This window comes from Stegastes partitus, unplaced genomic scaffold, assembly GCF_000690725.1.
Source record: "Stegastes partitus isolate 25-593 unplaced genomic scaffold, Stegastes_partitus-1.0.2 Scaffold704, whole genome shotgun sequence".
In the NCBI taxonomy this organism is placed as follows: Eukaryota; Metazoa; Chordata; class Actinopteri; family Pomacentridae; genus Stegastes; species Stegastes partitus.
The window spans coordinates 321,985-342,079 of NW_007578435.1; the positions used below are offsets into that span (position 1 = coordinate 321,985).

The 20,095-nt window shown below is 42.7% G+C and overlaps 1 protein-coding gene across 1 annotated transcript in view; it reads left to right on the plus strand.

The window, feature by feature from the left end:
- The window catches only part of LOC103363962 (serine/threonine-protein kinase TAO2-like), a 29,916-nt gene extending 10,078 nt beyond the window's left edge, over positions 1 to 19,838 (plus strand). The window contains exons 2-20 of the mRNA XM_008290947.1: positions 491 to 631; positions 6,787 to 6,858; positions 7,212 to 7,313; positions 8,129 to 8,174; positions 8,281 to 8,377; positions 8,920 to 9,033; positions 9,792 to 9,883; positions 9,970 to 10,063; positions 10,721 to 10,802; positions 10,882 to 11,052; positions 11,130 to 11,339; positions 11,776 to 11,904; positions 12,571 to 12,807; positions 13,032 to 13,160; positions 13,650 to 13,853; positions 14,560 to 14,799; positions 14,877 to 15,098; positions 16,180 to 16,362; positions 16,899 to 19,838. Coding sequence (XP_008289169.1) covers positions 500 to 631; positions 6,787 to 6,858; positions 7,212 to 7,313; positions 8,129 to 8,174; positions 8,281 to 8,377; positions 8,920 to 9,033; positions 9,792 to 9,883; positions 9,970 to 10,063; positions 10,721 to 10,802; positions 10,882 to 11,052; positions 11,130 to 11,339; positions 11,776 to 11,904; positions 12,571 to 12,807; positions 13,032 to 13,160; positions 13,650 to 13,853; positions 14,560 to 14,799; positions 14,877 to 15,098; positions 16,180 to 16,362; positions 16,899 to 17,777 — 3,435 coding nt within the window. The 5' untranslated portion in view covers positions 491 to 499 and the 3' untranslated portion in view covers positions 17,778 to 19,838. The remainder of the gene's footprint in view (positions 1 to 490; positions 632 to 6,786; positions 6,859 to 7,211; positions 7,314 to 8,128; positions 8,175 to 8,280; positions 8,378 to 8,919; positions 9,034 to 9,791; positions 9,884 to 9,969; positions 10,064 to 10,720; positions 10,803 to 10,881; positions 11,053 to 11,129; positions 11,340 to 11,775; positions 11,905 to 12,570; positions 12,808 to 13,031; positions 13,161 to 13,649; positions 13,854 to 14,559; positions 14,800 to 14,876; positions 15,099 to 16,179; positions 16,363 to 16,898) is intronic.
- The last annotated feature ends 257 nt before the right edge of the window (positions 19,839 to 20,095 follow it).

The following is a 20,095-nucleotide window of genomic DNA, read 5'->3' on the forward strand; positions in this document are numbered from 1 at the left end:
TCCAGCATGTTTAACACATTAATTAGACAGTTTTCTGCACAAGTGAAGTGGAAAACAGACGCTTTGCATCCTTTAGAAACAATATGGGCACCCAGTCCATGATCCAAATATAAACCAGAGGGTGGTCCCCCTCCACCGGAACTCAAAAAGCCAGATTTTAACCTGCTGTGACTCCAAGTGTGATGCCAAGTTCTTCAGCACATCAATCAAAATTATTAATGTTTTTGATGCTGCAGAGATGTCTGTAAACACAGAAGAAGGAGTTCAAAAGTTGAAGAGATTCACTGAGTGATGTGAAACAGACAGATCCTCACATTTCAGAACACGTCTCCAGTGAAAAATCTGACAGATTGTTTTTTTTTTTAATGAGCCAGAAAAGAAAAAAATCAACAACAAAAGAAGCTGTTTGATGTGGAAGCCATGTTTTAACCTTTACCCTGAGTAATTTTTGTCTCTCCCAGTACTGACCTGTGCTCTGTCTTCATTCCAGGCCCTGGCCATGCCCTCGAATGCACGGGCGGGCAATCTGAAGGACCCCGAGGTGGCAGATCTTTTTTGCAAAGATGATCCGGAGAAGCTTTTCGCTGACCTCCGAGAGATCGGCCACGGCAGCTTCGGAGCGGTGTACTTTGTGAGTGAACTCCATCTACTTTATGAAAGCAGATGTTTGTTCGGGCAGTGTTTTATTTCACCCTAATCCCTTTTCAGTTGATGGAAAGTTGTGGTAGCAACATGTTGAGAACTAATCCAGAGAACATGCTTTTCTGGATGGAAGAAATGATAGAGTTTACAGTTGCTTTAAAGCAACAAGCAGAAGCCTGAACAACATCAGTGTCCATCCACAGTCTGTGCAGTGTAACCTCAATGTGCTGCTAAATCCTGATTAGATTTTTCCAATCATCAGTATCGTTATTTTTATTAACTGATGACCAAACAAATAAATTATTGGAATTACTTCGGCTGTGATTCTGCTTCCTCTCTCTCTGTAGTCACTCTTACCCCTTTTCCACCAAACCGCTAGTTCCGTGCTTGTGCCTGACTTAGCACCAGTTCTTTGTGTTTCCACCGCCTAAGCACCGGCTCCAGGCTCTCAAAACTGGTGCTTAGCCATCACCAACTCTTTGCTGGGCCAGAGCTAAGCACTGTGTACGTCAGGGGCTGGGGGCGGGGTTATCGTGACCACTGAGACCGATGAATGAATGGGACACACAAGCTGTGATGTGTGTTGTTTTCACCAGGACGTCCCTGGTCTGATCGCAGATGTATTGGAATGAGTCCAGGGACACACGGAAGTTCTTCACAAACTGTTGCACACTGAAAGCCGGTACAACTGTGTCCTACCAATAGCAGTACTTTTATTACTTTGATGTACTGCAGTATTTACGCTTAGAAAGGCTGTCTTCTTGTGAAAAACGGAGTGCACCTATGTGCGCTCTTTATTCTGCTCATAGAAAAGACCGCATGAGAAACAAATCACTCGGTTTCATCTTGAACAGATCTGACATTAGAACGCCCTGGTTTACTCTTTCTAAAGTCATCTTTGGTCGCACACCGGTCTGAGCACCGCGGCCACCAACAGCTGCTGCCGCAGCCTGCAATGTGGGGCGTTAAGGGAACATCGTAAATTGTAGCGTCTATCGACAAGAAAATGTCCAGCAAGTCATATGTTTTGCCTGTGACAAGGTGGGAAGTGCGACCAAATGAGAAAGTTGGTCACACTGGTGAAAAAGTTAGTCTGGAGTCCTGTGTGGACTTCTGTGTGGTGCGAGCGTTGTTTTGTAAACGGCTACGTATGCAGTGGCGTATGGTGTGGCTCTAACTTGGCTCCTTGCCGATGGAAAAGCAAGCAGATTCTTAGATTGGAACCAACTAAGCACTGGCCCTAGCACCAGCTCGGCACTAGCACCTGGTGCTTCTTGGTGGAAAAGGGGTGTCTGTGGTCTCTGCAATGTCCCGCCTACAACTCCATCTGATTGGTTACACGTCACGAGTAACGGCCAATCAACACTGAAAGCTATTGTTTACACAGAGACACAGACGAGCACGTTAGCAGTATGTCGCAGCTCTGTTAAATTAGCTGAGCTGTACTTTGGAATGTGAGTTAGCAGACACTGCTGAAGGTAACTAGAACTTGTTTTGCTGATGCTGCTGCTGCCCTGCGCCTCGTAGCATGTGGCAGCTCTATTTGGAGTAGCATGACATCGTTCTAAAGTCAGATTACCTGTAACACTCTCTTCAACTGACAGACGCAAAAACTGAACGAGGCACACAGCCAGCGCTAACGGCTAGCGCTGAGTTAAGAGGCAGCTAGATATTATTCAGTAACAGAAATCCTTTTAAATGAAGTGGCTTCGTTATAATAGACTCTGAATCAGTGTCATGATAAGAAATAACTGCAGCAGAGCATCTGTGCATGATTTCTTCAAATACACTATATCAACTGGTGATTTTGCATTTTTTGTAGCACTTTTGCATTTCTTCATGATGGTTTTTTGTGGAGTTTCTGTGTATTATCGTGGGTGATTCTTCAGCTTTTAGTACTTTCCACTGAAATGATGAGAACAGACTGGGAGCAGAGCAGCTGCACACATTCATATGATTTCTGAAAATATATCAACTGGCAAGCCGGCACAAGAACTGTTGAGGAATACAACAGAGACAAGTTAGCTGCTGTCTGTAGATGATCTGACATGTTGGCTGCTGAGCTTCGATACACAAACTGCTGTTTGTAAAGTTTAAACTCCACCTTTTGAACAAAATGCAGAAACACTGACGACTTGTTTGACATCAATCAGTTTAAAGTTGACTCCCAGAAAACTTTCTTTATAGTAATTTTGTGTCTTTTATTGCTTTTTAAAAAAAAATTTGATGGTTGTTTTTATTTTGTTTCTCACTCTGTGGTGCATTTGGAACATTTTGAGTTTGATTTCATTCATTTTACGTCGTCTTGTTGTCACTTTGTGGGGTTTTTTGGTCCCATATTGTTAGTTTTGTGTCTGTTTGTGGTTGTTTTGAATCCCTTTATGGTTGTTTTTGTCCATGTTTGGTCCCTTTGTGTTACATCGTGATTGTTTTGCATCTACTTATAGCCATTCTTTTTTGTTTTTGGCCATTTTGTGTCCTATATCTTTTCTTTGGTTGTGAAGTTAACACTCAACTTTTTGTCAATTTGTTTGAACAAAATACAGCCACACGAACGACTTCTTTAAAATCATCCATCCATTATCTATACACCGCTTAATCCTCACTGGGGTCATGGGGGGCTGGAGTCTATCCCAGATGACTCAGGGTGAAGGCAGGAGACACCCTGGACAGGTCACCAGTCTATCACAGGACTACACTTAACAGTGCGAACCACCACCGAGCCACCTTGCAGTCCACTTTAAAATCAGTAAACATTAAATAGGTTATTCCAATTTTGTCTTTTTGTGGGCATTTTCCATCTTCTTTTTATCTCACATACATTCATTGTGTGTCTCTTGATGCTCATCTTGTGTGTTTTAATAGTTGTTTTTGTTCCGTTACAGTAATGTGGCACATTTGTGACTTCTTGTGTGTGTCTGTGGTCGTTTGCATCTTTTTACAATTGTTTTTGCCCCATTGTGGTCATCTCGTGCCACATATTTTGGTTGTTTTGTGTCCTATATTGTTGATTTATTTTGCAAAGTTTACATAAGATGCAGTCACACTGACAGCTCCTTTGACATGAATAACTTGTAGTCGACGCCCACTAAATGTTCAGTTATTAATTTCGACCTGGCACTCTTCGAACGGTTGAACCAGTCTAACGTATGAAAATGCGTGGGTGTTAGCAGGTAGATGCCAAAAATAATAACTTTTCTCTGACAGTAACACGCAATGAGAATTTCCTGTTTTGTGTGCAGGTATAAAGCAACAGCGTGATGCGTGCAGACATTACGCTGGATCAAATCAGATTGCCGAGATGTTTATCTGATTTTTGGAGCATTTCTCTGGAAGTGAGGAGGCCTGAGCAGTAATCGTGTTCATCTGTGTGGGTTTTTTTGTGTCTCATCTGCGTTTGTCATTAATAAAGAAACTGTGAGCCTGAAAAAAAAAAAAAGAAAAAATCTCTGCACCTAATTAGAAAACAGTGGCAACACAACGAATGTCTGTTCTGTGGCTGCACATCTCATTTCACCTGTAAAATATTCCTGCGGCTGTGTGGTAGACTAACACCTCCACAGTGTTCTCGCTGCCACTGAACGTCTGAGTTTCAGAGGATCCTTAAAAGGCCATCAGAGATGTGCTGCAGAAATAGAAGCTGTGCATCAATTTGCATCAGTTTAACAAGCTTTCTACTGTATTTCTATTAAAAAAGGGGGGATTTAATGATCCTTTACAGCATCAGTGATCCTTTTAAAACATCAGATTGTTCCGTATTTCGATGCTGACTTCAGGAATTATTTACAGTCGAGCTGATATTGATGCATGATTTAGTTGTTTACAGTCTGCGCCGTCGCTACGTCTGCTGTCTGTTAGCAGCATCCTCAGCTGGATTTAGGATTAAGCCCATTGGAGGATTAAGCACTTTGAATAGCTTTGAGAAAATATTTGATCCAGAAATAAATGATGTGGTTTTCGCCCGGCGAACGGATCGCTGTGTTCGTGTCTGTTCTGGGCTCGTGGAAGGCGTCGATGTTTTAGCTCCACCAAGTGGGGAAAAGGTGGAGAGAGGTTTGTTTTTTTCCACAGCAGCGGTGATGAAATATGGTTCTGTCGGTTCTTAAATCACGGTAGACAAAAAGACGACGGAGAAACCGAAAAAAAAACCCAGCAGTTTACAGATAAAATGAGAGCTACAGTCATTTATTTGTGCACATCATCTTAATACATCATCAGTTTATCATTTGTTTTGCATCTTCTTGTGGTGATCTTTAATTTCTTATTAAATTATAAATGAATTCTACATCAACCCAAACAGCTGGTGTTAAACAGCATTAAATCATCACAGAGCAGCTGCATATATTTAAATCATTTCTAAAAAATAAAACCATCAACTGGTCATTTCATATGTTTTTGTGGTCATTTTAGGTCTTTCTGGTGATTTTGCAGACATTTGTGGTGATTTTGTGTCGTCTCATGGATGTTTCCTGCCTGTGTGTTACGATTTTTGGCTCTTTGCTGTGAAGTTGCATCTTTTTGGGGCAATTTTGCATTTCTGTGGTGTTTTTTTTTTTTACATCTTCTTGTGAGAATTGTGTGACTTTTTGTTGAGATTTAACATCTTGTTGAGGTGATTTTTGATTTGATTTGATTTTTCACCTCTTTCTAGTCGTATCACATCTTTACGTGTGGATTTTGCATCTTTTTGAGGTATTTTAGTATCTTTTTGAGGTCATTTTGTGCCTTTTTAAGGTGATTTTGCATCTTTTTTTAGTCCTATCGCATCTTTACGTAGGGATTTTGCATCTTTTTGAGGTACTTTAGTGTCTTTTTGAAATGGTTTTGCATCTTTTTGTATTTTCTACTGAAATGATGAGGACAGACTGGGAGCAGAGCAGCTTCACATGTTCATCTGAGTTCTGAAAATATATCAGCTGGTGATCCAGCACACGATTAACTATTAACTAATAAAACACAAACCAGTTAGGGTCTGATTTTCGATGATCTGAAATGTTGGTTGTTGATACAGAGAAACCAAAAAAGCAGCAATTCAAGGAGACACTGAGAGAAAATCCTGTAATAAAGGTTCTAAATCAAAGAGTAGAGTCGTTTATTTGCCCACATTAACCGGGTTACAGTCGGCTTTCAGCACTAAGCTGATTTCTTAATGTAAACAGAGCAGTTTGTGTAATCAGGATAGGAGATTAGAGGAACCTGATTTCTACAGAATTCTTGATCATAATCACATGTGCAGTGCAGAGACATAATTATTCCAAATTATTTTGACTTCACTCAAACCTGAACCTGCACAAAGTGACCTTCAAGTCCAAATATCTCAAAAAAAAATCTAAATCATCATCTTTTACACACATGAAACCTGGAGGGAATCTGGTTGAACAGCTGCAGTAAGAAGCTAATCCTCGCAAAGAAGGTCAGGAGTCAGATTTGATTTTATCGGATCCAATCTTAATTTAATATCAAATCATTTGCATCATTGATTCATTCATTTGCGAGTAGCTGAAGTTATTTCTAATTACAAGTCTAGTTTTCAGGGTTCGACTAAATCCATTAACATTTTCTTTACACTTTTAACAAACATCAACTTTATTATATATAATCATTGAGGCTGCAAGGTGGAGCAGTGGTTAGTATCGTTGCCTCGCAGCTAGAAGATCCCCAGTTCGCATCCCAGTGAGGACACCCGGGATCTTTCTGTGTGGAGTTTGCATGTTCTCCCCGTGCAGCGTGGGTTCTCTCCAGGTTCTCCGACTTCCTCCCACACAGTCCAAAAACATGCTGAGGTTAATTGGTGATTCTAAATTGTCCGTAGGTGTGAATGTGAGTGTGCTTGGTTGTCTGTCTCTAAGTGTAGCCCTGTGATAGACTGGTGACCTGTCCAGGGTGTCCCCTGCCTTCACCCTAAGTCAGCTGGGATAGACTCCAGCCCCCCACGACCCTAGTGAGGATTAAGTGGTGTATAGATGATGGATGGATGGATTTTGTCAGACTGGGTTTAGACTCAGCGTTTCTGCTAAACAGGGTTCCCAGGAAACTTCCCAGAATAAATGAAGCTTTAAAATGTTTTCTAATGACCTGTGAACCTGTTTTCTCTCAGTGACTCTTCACTACATGTGCTGATAAATGGTTTGTTTTGTCCAACAGGCCCGAGATGTGCGAAACAATGAGGTGGTGGCCATCAAGAAAATGTCCTACAGCGGCAAGCAGACCAACGAGGTAACAACATGCATATTATCTATGTCACACAAATATCATGTGAAGTGCTGCACCTTTATGGAAACAGAAGAACCAGACCGTGAATTTTAAACTCACCTGCAGGTTCAGATGGTTCATTTCAAATGTCCTAGATTACAAAACCTTTGCGTTGTCGTCTCTTATGCCTGAGTGACGAGCAAACACGAGTTCATAAAACTGCACCTGCCAACATCCTCCTCGTCAGCGGACTGACTGTTAGAAAATGTTCACTTCTTCTGAACGATGCCTGTCAGTTTGTCAAATGTTCCTGTAGTCGCAACAACACGTCTGTAAAATGTGCTGAGAAACTGACTGTTGTTGCGTTTGCTGCGCAGAAATGGCAGGACATCATCAAAGAGGTGAAGTTCCTGCAGAAGCTTCGTCATCCAAACACCATCGAGTATCGAGGCTGTTACCTGAAGGAACACACGGCATGGGTACGTACCGGATCGCTGCAAAATCTGTGTGTACAGGAATTATATCAGAGACTAAAGAACAAACTGGAGCTCTGTGGCCTCAAAATGTTGTGTAATTAATGTCTGTTACAAGTTAAGTTAAATAAGATTTGTCTAATGAATAAATACAAGGACAAAGGAGCAAATCCTCATTTTAAGAGTAGCTAAATATTTATTAAGAAACTGAAAATTCTTGATTGTTTGGAATTTCAAACTTGTTGCTGACTGAAATAGTTTCAGTTCTTCTTTAAAATCACTGATGCTCTTATTCCTGCCTTAATACGTGTTTTATATCACACACACACACATATACATATAAAAAGAACTGTTTTTACTGCTGCAAAAGTGTGGAGTAAAACATATAATACTACAGTCGTGACTCGATAATGGTAACATGGTAAAAAAAGGGAATTTATAATAAATAAAAGAAAAAGTAACAAACTGCAAAAGACATTTATTTAGAAACATTTTAGTTTGAGGTAATGATCCTCACACAACCAGTAACAAAGGATTTATAAAGTGCTTGGCAAGTTCACTTAGTGACATTCTTCGTAAGGTAGTGATATTGGCACTAATCTACAAACTAAACCAAAGTGCACATGGTTCTTCAACCTCCAGGAGAGGCACAGGGTGGACGTATTGAACATCCAAGGAAGTTACCAAATGTGGTCATCTGCCCCGTAAAGGGTTAAATACATCAAATAAATGAGAAAATGTAATAAAAATGTATACGTGTGTGTGTGTAAAAGCTCATTTCCTGCTATAACATCTGCCAAACATCTGTGCCGTTTCCTCAGCTGGTGATGGAGTACTGCCTCGGCTCGGCCTCAGACCTCCTCGAAGGTCAGCGCTACGCTTTCAGTCTTTCAAACTTAATGATAATAAATGTTGTTGCGTATTTTTGTGACTCTGAATTTTCCCTCTTTTTTTTTTTTCTCCCCCCTCGCAGTTCACAAAAAGCCGCTCCAGGAAGTAGAAATCGCTGCTATTACCCACGGTGCACTGCAGGGATTAGCATATCTACACTCTCACAATATGATTCACAGGTTTGTTCATTTTCTGCGTTGGCGCCTCACATGCAACACAAGTCCTGCAAAAGTGCATTTAAGTTCCAGTAAAATACAGATAATAGTAAATAGGACGTCAGTTAATGAAGCACAGTAGGAGATGATTAAATATCATCTAGTAGAAAATCACATGTGAGATAAGTGTCAGTGTTTCCAGATTTTGTAGATTAAATTAAATGAAGTTGAATTGCTAGTAGGTTCTTGGGTCCAGACAGCTGGTAGAAAAGACCAGATTTGATACAGCAGGTTTTATCCAGGAGAAATAAGACTGCATTTATTGTAGCAGCCAGCTAAAGCTAATGAATCTAAGAGTCCTGCACTAGAACCTCCCTGTTAGTTCAGCTTCATGTTCATCATAAAGTTATCGAGGTTTAAGGTGTAAATCCAGAGACAGACCTCAGTGTTTCTGTTGTTATTTTTAAGGATGTTCTTTTATGTCTTATTGTTATAGCACAGCCTCTCTTTTCATGTCACTGCTCATTCTGCACGAGCATAAAAACTCCTCCTATCATCTCCTGCAGGGACGTGAAGGCGGGAAACATTCTGCTGACGGAGCCCGGTCAGGTCAAACTGGGCGACTTCGGTTCGGCCTCCATCGTGGCTCCGGCCAACTCGTTCGTGGGGACGCCCTACTGGTGAGTGATCGGCCTCCCACTGGTAGAACTGGTTATTATGGTGCAGCATCGCCACGACTGTTATGAAGAATCATCTACCATAGATTTGCTTTGATGCAAACTTGCAAGATATTTTAATCAGAACGTGATGACGTTGTCTGATTTTACTACTAAAAACTGGACACCTGCTTACCAATAGACACTACGATTTACAGATGTTCCCTGAACGTCTCACGTGCAGACGACAGTAGAAGCTGGCCAGGCAGCTGCAGTTCACTCAGACAGTTGTGAGACCAAAAACAAGTTAGAAAACATTTAACTAAGGTAATTCTTGTAGATTAATCGTAGCAACTGGACTTGCTTGAGTTCCTTGAAGACTTCTCACCTCTCATCCAAGAGGCTTCATCAGTTCTGACTGACTAGTTGGGAGTTCCAGATACTTATATTCTTAAGGAGCCATTAACACCAACTGGTCGGTCAGAACTGATGAAGCCTCTTGGATGAGAGGTGAGAAGTCTTCAAGGAACTCAAGCAAGTCCAGTTGCTACGATTAATCTACCAGAACAACCATGACCTGGATGACTGAGAATCTTCACAGACATTTAACGAAGGTGTTCTAATGTCAAATTTAGCCATGATGAAACCGACTGATTTACACAAGTGTTCTATGAACTGCAGCTCCTGTCAGACTTCACAACCAGCTCTCGACACCATCACCGCGTTTAACCTGTGCATTGTGAACATTTTGCGCCTTTTCAAACCTCTGTGCCGTGTTCCAGGATGGCTCCAGAGGTGATCTTGGCCATGGACGAGGGTCAGTACGACGGGAAAGTGGACGTCTGGTCTCTGGGAATCACCTGCATCGAGCTGGGTACGACCGAGTCTGACTCTGCTCTGCTGCGTGGACGTTAAAATGCTGTGATGGTAAAAGTTTGAACTGTTTTGTTTGTCCCACAGCCGAGAGGAAGCCGCCACTGTTCAATATGAATGCAATGAGTGCCTTATACCACATCGCTCAGAATGAAAGTCCCATCCTGCAGTCCAACCACTGGTGAGTGTAAACCGTCTCACTTCTGGAGATACTGAACTGGGTTTTTGTTATTGATTTTAATATCTGATAACATATAATAGGGCGGCTGTGGCTCAGGTGGTAGAGCGAGTTGTCCTCTGATCGTAAGGTTCGATCCCCCACCCCTCCACAGTCAAAGTGTCCTTGGGCAAGACTTTGAAAGATCTTTGAAAATTTAATTTGCAAAAAAAAAAAAAACTTGAGTCAACAGTGTCCATGTGTTTCCCACAAGAACAAAAATCCAGATATGATTAATATTGTTAAATGAGACACGTAGAATAAAGTGATTTATGATGAAACATTACAGTTTTAAACTTCAACTTGCTTTCTTTCTCCTACATCTTCTGTTCAGTGAGAAAGCTGAAACTCTGATGATTCATTCTGTTTTTGCAAGTTTCTGCCTGATAAAAGGTGTCATGACCGTTTAAAAGATATAATAACACACTTTAGAAGCTTTTTAAACAGGCGCTGACTCAGCCGTTCTGATTGTAAAGTCAAATTGAAACCCTGCTGGGGAGGGGGTTGGTGTTCAGAGGAAGAAAAGCTAAATCAAAGTGTTGATTATCTTTAAAGGAAAGCAGCTCCTTGGTTGTGCCAGATCCTGTCTCGTCACAATCCGGTTTGTTTTTGTTCTTGCAGGTCTGATTCGTTCCGTAACTTCGTGGACTCCTGCCTACAGAAGATTCCCCAGGACCGGCCTACCTCGGACGTGCTGCTGAACGTGAGCGCCGACGTTCGTCCGCTAACACTCCAACGTTACCCTCCTCTGCTGCCGACTCACTGTTATTTCCATCCTGCAGCATCGCTTCTTGTGCCGCGAGCGTCCGCTGACCGTCATCATGGACCTGATCGCTCGGACCAAGGACGCCGTGAGGGAGCTGGACAACCTGCAGTACCGCAAGATGAAGAAGATCCTGTTCCAGGAGACGCAGCAGAACGGGCCGGTGTCGGAGGCCGGGGAGGACGAGGAGGTGAGGAGGTAGAACCGGGCAGGAGACCAAGGGAAGTAAAAGGAAGATGATTGTTGACGTTATTTTGTATGTTTCAGGAGGTGGAGCAGTACCTGCTGCAGACCGGCACTGTTAACAGCATGGAGAGCTCCCAGTCCGTTCCCAGTATGTCCATTTCAGCCAGTTCTCAGAGCAGCTCGGTCAACAGTCTGGCCGACGCCTCCGACGACAGCAGCAGCGAGATGGCCATGATGCAGGAGGGCGAGCACACCGTCACCTCCAACAGCTCCATCATCCACCGGCCCACGGTAAACACCAGAACCCAGCCACCGGGTCCAGCTGCTCATGTCAGGCGGCCATTTTGTGCCTGGTACCGTTTTCAAAATTCCTCAGTGACGTCAGAGTTGAACCTCTTGTTTTTCTTTTTAAAATAACCAGCTATGACAATACTTCATTTGTTAATCCCTTGGTAGGTTCTCATCCTTCAGTGTTGGGCCTTTTAAAACACGAGTGTGATCTTTTTTTTTTTTCTTCTCAAAAAATGGTCGCCATCTAGAGTCTGTTCATTTTCTGCAGCATATTAGATGAATTTATCTCACACTTTGGTCAGACCGTTCTACACAACAGAATGGGCAAACTAAGCAAGATTGACTTTTTTCCCTCAGTTCCATTTGAATTTGGTTTTATTCTTGTCCACGTGATTGAATCTTTCCTCCTCCTCCTCCTCCTCCTCCTCCTCCTCAGGGTCAGGACAACATCTACGATGACCCCTACCAGCCAGAGATGGATCAGCCTCAGGCTCCTTCAGCCGGACGACGTCGAGCTTATTATCGAAACCGCGACCACTTCGCCACCATCCGCACCGCGTCTTTGGTACGAGCTGATGAGAATTTTAAACAGCTGTTTGCTGGTTATTGTGGCCAAATGCTGTATTTTTCAAAAATTAACTGTTAGGCTTTTTAAAAATAAAATCCAAAACGATGCACTTTTATTAATTATTTAAAAATATATTTTTTTACCATATTCATTTTTAATTAGTTTTTTAATTAACTGCTAAACTTTTAAAGACAAAATCCAGCAAAATTTGCATTTTATTCATTATTTAAAATATATATAAATATAATTTTTTTTTACATTTTTTAAAGATTTTTTCATATATATTAAGAGTTCAGATTTTTTAAATTCAACAAAAAATTCATTTTTTTATTTAAAACATTTCATTTTATTTATTAATGTATTTTTGAAATTCTTATTTTTAGCAGCTTGTTTGAACCGTGTATGATTGTAGTTTTGCCTTTTTCGTCTCAATTTTATCTCAAAAAATATTTTACAGATATTACTCACATCTGATTGTGACAGAAGGTAAACATTTGTAGGGTCTTTAAAACTAGACGTGGTGACACCAAGTCGGTATGTTCAGAGAGATTTCTGAAGTTTTACTGAGGTCTGGAGGTTTCTCTGCTTTATGTGATTATGAACACATAAATCCTGCACTCAGAGATAAATGCGAGCAGGTACTGACATGATCGGTTCCTCCAGGTGACCCGTCAGATCCAGGAGCACGAGCAGGGGTCGGCGCTGAGAGAGCAGATGTCCGGCTATAAGCGAATGAGGCGGCAGCACCAGAAGCAGCTGATGGGTTTGGAGAACAAGCTGAAGGCGGAGATGGACGAACATCAGCTGAAGCTGGACAAGGAGCTGGAGAACCAGAGGAACAGCTTCTCTACGGAGGCTGACAAGCTGGCCAAGAAACACCAGGCCATCCTGGAGAAGGAGGTGAGACGGAGTGGTGGTAGTTTTTACATCAGTGGAATTTATATGAAGATGCTGAGCTCAGTGATTTGTATGTGCAGCATTTAGGTGTTTGTTGTCATCAGTGTAAAGGAGTTCTAATGTTCAACAATGAAACTGGACATTTCTCTGTTGTGTTTTTGACATCTTTGCAAATCACCATCAACCATGGACGGTTTATAAAAATCCTTTTTTGTGTCGTCCTGCAGACGAAAGCAGCTCTGGCAGAAGAGAAGAAGTTCCAGCAGCACATACTGGGCCAACAGAAGAAGGAACTGACCAGTTTACTGGAGTCACAGAAGCGCCAGTATCGCCAGCGCAAAGAGCAGCTCAAAGAGGTACGCTGTTCCTCACTCTCACTGTAAAATGAAGTCCTGCACATCTATGGAACCATGAAGACGGAGAGAGAACTCAGAAATGTCTGCTGTGCTGTAATGACACAGTTACAACGGCAGAAATGAGGGAAAAAAATGCTTTATTTATTTAAAAGATTATTGCTTATCATTTGGAATATGACTTTCTCAATAGTTTGTGCCGTTTCATCAGGTTTAGCATCGTGCAGTATTCACTACTTCAGAGTCATTTCCAGTTTGACTGCTTACCGTCTGCTTCAGTATAATTTAACTTATTTTTTATTCTAACTAAATATCTTGTTGCTTTTCTATAAAACTCTGCATTTATTTTCACATTATCAGTTTTTTTCTGAGCAATATCTTCCACTAGAATTTCTTTCTGCATTAATAACGTTCTACCTTGAATAATATGTACCTGTGTTGAACGGTCGTCTTCAGGTGTTCATGTCAGGCCTCCTCTGTTTTTCCCACCAGGAGCTGAGCGAGAACCAGTCGACTCCAAAGCGTGAGAAGCAGGAGTGGTTGATCCGCCAGAAGGAGTGTCTGCAGCAGATGCAGGCCGAGGAGGAGGCCAGTCTGCTGCGGAGGCAGAGGCAGTACTACGAGCTGCAGTGTCGCCAGTACAAGAGGAAGATGCTGCTGGCGCGACACAACCTGGAGCAGGACCTGCTCAGAGAGGTAACGTCTGAAGGTTCCTCAGTCCTCAGTACACAGCTGAGGCGGTTTTCATTATTTAGTGTTTTTGGTTTAATCAGAATCAGAAATACGTTATTGATCCCAGAGCTTGTTGCAGCTGCTCCGATTCAAAGTCGTAGAAATTTAAGCAGCAGAAAAAATAAACATACATAGAAAAATTTGTCCTAAAAATATAAGTATGAGTAGAAAAAAATATACAGTATACAGTGTAATAAATAATAAGAGTCATAATTGTGTTTTTTGTACATTAGAGAGTGAAGTTTAGAAAAGTTATTAGACAAAAATATTAACATATAAAATTCATTCATTCATTCATTCATTCATTCATTCATTCATTCATTCATTCATCTTTGTTTAATAGACAGACGGAACTTTTTCACTTTGAAGGCTTTAACTGTGATTTCTTTTGGAATTACACCACTGACTGAAATAATAGTCTCTCTTCCTGTCTTTACTTTCATCATGTTGGAGACAGTCGGTGTCGCTTTATACAATCACACACAGTTTGTCCCAGTCAATAATTACTTTGTTGTAGGAAAATTAGTCATTCAGATTAAATGATAGAAAAATAGTTCATGGCAGCCTGTGAAGATGTCACCGTTTCCATCGTACTGTCTGATGATAACCACAGAAGCAGATCTCAGGTGGTTTAACTCAGAGATGTGATGCGATCTGTGTTTTCCTCCAGGACCTGAACAAGAAGCAGACCCAGAAGGACCTGGAATGTGCCATGTTGCTGCGACACCACGAGTCCACGCAGGAGCTGGAGTTCAGGCAGCTGGGCTCGGTGCAGAGAACCAGAGCCGACCTGATCCGAACGCAGCACCAGACCGAACTGACCAACCAGATGGAGTACAACAAGAGGCGTGAGCAGGAGCTTCGACAGAAACACGCCATGGAGGTCCGGCAGCAGCCCAAGAGCCTCAAGGTACGAAGGAGAGCTCATAACTGAACCTAAAGCCTGCTGCTGGATGTCTCCTCTGACTTCTTCTGACTCTGTTTCAGTCCAAAGAGCTGCAGATTAAACGCCAGTTCCAGGAGACCTGTAAGATCCAGACCCGCCAGTACAAAGCGCTGAGGAACCACCTGCTGGAGAGCACTCCAAAATCCGACCACAAGGCCGTCCTCAAACGCCTCAAAGAGGAGCAAACACGTAAGCTGGCCATCCTGGCCGAGCAGTACGACCACTCCATCAACGACATGCTGTCCACACAGGCTGTGAGTAAGGCAAGGAAACCACCGCGCACCGCCACCACACCTGGAGCACTGCACCTGAACGCACCATGACACAAACACACAGTGAACACATCACCAACAAAACTGCATGCATCTACAAATGTATGTTACGGTTTCATTTAGTTTTCAGATTAAAGAAAAGGAGAAAATGACGAGTAAAGAATGCAGATTTCAACGGTTCTCTGTTCTTTGAATCCTCAGTTTGTTGTTTCAGCTTTCTGGTATATTTGTCATACAAAGGAGAAATGTTCTTCTTTTGGATCATAAATGGAAAAAACAAGCATTCTGACTATATGATTTTGGATACTGTCAACTGTAGGAGGCCTTTTTTATTATTTATTTGTATTCTGATATTGTATAGAACTGAACTATTGAACAGCTTATCTTGATTATTTTCTGGATTAATCAATTACTTATTTTGTCTCTAAAATTCTCAGAGCCCAAGATGATAAATGTCTTGTTTCGTCCGCAACCCAACAATTTATAGTTTACCATCTAAAAAGAGGAAAGAAACTAGAAAATATTCACATTTAAGAAGCTGAATTTTCCTTAAACAATGACAGAAACAGATAAATTGATTATTAAAATGAATTTAATCGTTAACAGCTCATCGATTAATGATTGCAGCTCAAATGCTATGTTGCCAGAATTCAAAATCTTCCACTGGTGCTTGAAAAATGACTAAAAATATTGACAATTGTAGACTAATTAGCTGCTGATTAATTAGCTAACTGCAGCTGTAGTTGGAATACAAGGAAAAAACTCAATAATAAACACCAGACCAGTGGGACAAAGCTAAATTATTTTAATGATTCAATGTATTTTTTGCAACAACACACTTGAATCAACATTTACCGCTCGTTCATCTACAGTCTGTTTTCAAAGAAACCAGAGAAATGTCAAGACAACATACAGACATAGACACATAGATGTGTTTTTTACTGTTAAATCCAACATCTGTCAGTCTTATTATGTAAAGAAGCAAACTCACAAACATCTGATCAAACTCAACAGACAGTAGATTCAAATGTTCTCTCTACTGATACTGTGTTTTGTTCTCTTTCACCTGCAGCTTCGGCTGGATGAGACTCAGGAGGCCGAGTACCAGGTTCTGAGGATGCAGCTGCAGCAGGAGCTGGAGCTGCTCAACGCCTACCAGAGCAAGATCAAGATCCACACCGACACCCAGCACGAGCGGGAGGTGAAGGACCTGGAGCAGCGGGTGTCGATCCGCCGGGCGCTGCTGGAGCAGAGGGTAGGAGGAGGATGTCAGAAAATGTGTTTCAGATCAGCTGTAGTACCTGGTTGTTCCACCAGGTGGAGCCTCTTACTGTTTACTGCTGTAGCAACTCAAACTACAAGCAGTTCATGTTGGCAAGCAGAGAGCATTCTGGAGGTTTAGCTGGCAACGGGCACCATGACAAGACTTCTGTGGAGGTTAATGAGTTCTGAATGGAGCTCATGTGTTCAAGACAAACTGGGATCAAATAGCTTAAAATTTCTGGATCACACTGGAATATTTAACTGTATCATGTGTCGGTTCACTTGTGTCCTCTGTACATCATTTATGTTATTGATTAATTCATTCTGGATTGATAACACGTTGATCAATTTTAAAAAGCTATTTAAAAAAAACAAGCATCCCTAAGGTCCTGTCACAAAGTATGTCTCAGCATCAGGCTGAGTTTAAGGCTGATACCGATCTGTTAAGTAATGCTTTGTTACGATCTTTGTGATCGGATCAGGACATCCCTCGTCCCCGGTGCTGACACTGCGTCTGTTGTCTTTCAGATTGAGGAGGAGATGCTCTCCCTGCAGAACGAACGCTCGGAACGAATCCGGACTTTGCTGGAGCGTCAGGCTCACGAGATCGAGGCGTTTGACTCGGAGAGCATGCGTCTGGGCTTCAGCAACATGGCGCTGTCCGGCATCCCGGCCGAGGCCTTCAACCAGGGCTATCCGACCCCCAGCCCGTCCTCGGGCTCCAGCGGCTGGCCGTCGAGACCCGTCCCGCGATCCGGCAGCCACTGGAGCCACAGTGTACAGAACTCGGTGGCGACTCCGTCCTGGCGCAGTCAGAACCACGGTGGCGGCGGCTTCAGCCGGGCCGAGTCCATCGCCTCCTCCCACGGCCTCGGCAGGGACAGTGAGCTGATTAAGACCGGCAGGGTTCACTCTTCCTCGTCCTCCTCGTCCTCCTCGTCCTCCCACCACCAGCAGCACTACCTCCCCCAGCACTACCAGCACCACCAGAGCACTCCGCAGCTCTACCGCGACTCCCACGACTCCAGGGAGCGCGAGCGGGCCCGAGAGTGGGTGGGCGGAGGAGGCCACTACTCCCATCACTCCCAGGGCCACCACCATCACCTCTCCTCCCACGCCTCCTCCCAGTCCCTGGCTCTGCTGCCTCCCCCGCCGCCGCCTCCCCCCATCTCCCTCTCCTCTTCCTCCCCTCCCTCCTCCGCCTCCTCGTCGTCGTCATCACAGGGAGGCTACGGCGGCGGCGGCCTGAGTGTCCGGGGTCCCAGCCTGATGGCGCTCAGGAACAGCCCCCAGCCGCTGAGGAGGACGGCGTCCGGCGGTCCGGGCGGCGGCAGCGACGGCGGTTTGAGCCGGAGCACATCGGTCACCTCCCACATCTCCAACGGATCCCACCTCTCCTACTCCTGAAGGCCTCCTTCACTGAGGAAACTACAGGGCTACGAGCTGATTCCAATACAGGAGCAGTTCAGAGAGGGAGGGAAGGAGGGAGCGGTTAGTTTTTACTTTTTAGATTTTAAAACGTGAATAATTTCATTCTTTGAAAAACACACACAAATACCCTTATTTTAAGCGTATGTTTTAAGATCTCCTTGCTGGAAGTGTGCAGGGATGTTCAGCTGCAGGAAAAGAAAGAGAGGACGCCTTCAGGGCTGCAGCGGTGTATGGCAAGTCAGCTTCACATTTAATAGCTGCAAATGTCTAATTCAGTTCGTCAAAGAGATCATCTGCAGCTAAAGTATGACGAATTGTAATTATCTGTCTCGTCATAATCTGCTTCACAATTTTAAACATCCTGAATAAACTTAATTTAGATATCCTAAATGAGGTTTTTAGATATCTTACATTAAGGTTGAACTAATTGAAGGGAGGTGTTTTAAATTTGTTAACAACCAGCCGGAGTGATGCTGATTTGAGGGACTGCATTGTGCGATAACTGGTTTCTGTCATTTTGACTGTTCAAAACTGAGTCACGGATATTTTCAGATGTCGTTTTGAATAGTCAGAATGATGCTACAGATATCTGGAATCAGCCTCTGACTAATCACAGTCCAGTATCTAAAGTAACGCTGCAGATGTGGGTCATTTTAAAACTTAGCGCCTGGCGAGGGATGTCGAGAGTGCAATGCAAGTTTCTGATGAGTGGTGTGATTATTTTGTCTCTGGCTGTAGTTTCACTGGTCAGAATGACATTGTTAATGTCTGTATTTTAAAGATAGTCACACTTAGCTAACAGCTCGCAATGACGTTAAACCATCTGTTGAGGGATGTCAGTGCTGTTGCGTTTTCAGCCAAAACCGAACTACAAGCATCTCCGTATTGTTTCGGCCGGTCAGGCTGATGTTGTCATTTTAGCTCCGACATCAACTTCAGCTATTAAATGTCAAAGCGGCTTGCCATAGCAGGAGTGTTTTAAAACCCTGAGTTGCACAGGAGCAGAGATATAATCAGAAAAAAATAAGACGTGAAAATGAGCCATGTGTTGCGAAGTGAACAAGTCGAACCATCCGGGGGGAAAAAAACAAAAAAACAAAAACTTGTTTGCTTTGTAGCCTCCATTGCACAGTGTTGAGGGTTTAGACGGACTCGCCTGTCGGATCAGGTGTTCAGAGTCGCAGCAGGTTTCTTTTTTCTTTTGTTTTGTATCGAACTGAGCGACAGTTGTGGAGCTTCCACTTGGCTAGCGGTGCTTTAAAAACCACTGTAACTATGTAAATAACGCTAAAATTGTAAACCCGGTTTTTGATTTCTGAGTGTTTCATAGCTGGGGGGGGAGGGGAGGGGGAGGAGTCGACCAAGGGAAGATTTCTTGAAAACACAATTCTTTTACTCGTAGTGATAAGATTCTGTATATGACAATAAAAAAAAAACAACACACACACTGCCATCTTTCTGTTGGGCTGCAGAGAAACTCTACCACTGCCCTCTGATCTTCTTAAAGGAACCGTTGGAAACTTTGGGAGCGTTTACAGTCAGAATTAGATTCAATCGACGAGTTCACGACAGAAGTAGCTCCGAGTTTTATTTAGCTTAGCGCTGATGCTAAAAGCAGCTTCCAACAGCTTCACATGGACGAGATCTGTGTGCGGAGACAAACTGTGAGTGGGAAGGCAGCAGCAGCAGCCCACCAAACATGACATTTATATACAACTAGAAGAACGCTGCTTGTTCTTAGACTTCAGCTTCATTTGAACTCTTTCAGTTTTTGCTCACTGGTTGTGTTTACTACAGTATCACACTTTCACAATTAATAACAGCTTTTACAAGTTAAGGCACCAAAAACATCACAGTTGAGGTTCAAATACTTTCAATACCTGATTGAAGCCTTTGTGATGGAAAAACTATTAAATTAATGGAAAAGATGTGTTGACTAGAAACATGTTTGTGATCCTTCACAAACAAACATAATCCATTAGAAAATACACGAAACTAAAAGAGAAAACTCTGCTGGTACATCCCATAATATTGATGCCAACGTGGGTCAGAGATTTTTCTTACAGAACCCAGATTTAGCGTTTTAGAACTCAGATGGTAGAAACCGACAGGTTGTTCATTTCCTAAAAAGATACTGATATAAATGGAGTTTTTACAATATTCTGGTGGATGAATCGTAGCAACTGGACTTGTTTGAGTTCCTTGAAGACGTTCCACCTCTCATCCAAGAGGCTTCATCACTTCTGACAGACTAGTTGGGAGTTCCAGATACTGATATCCTTAAGGATCCATTA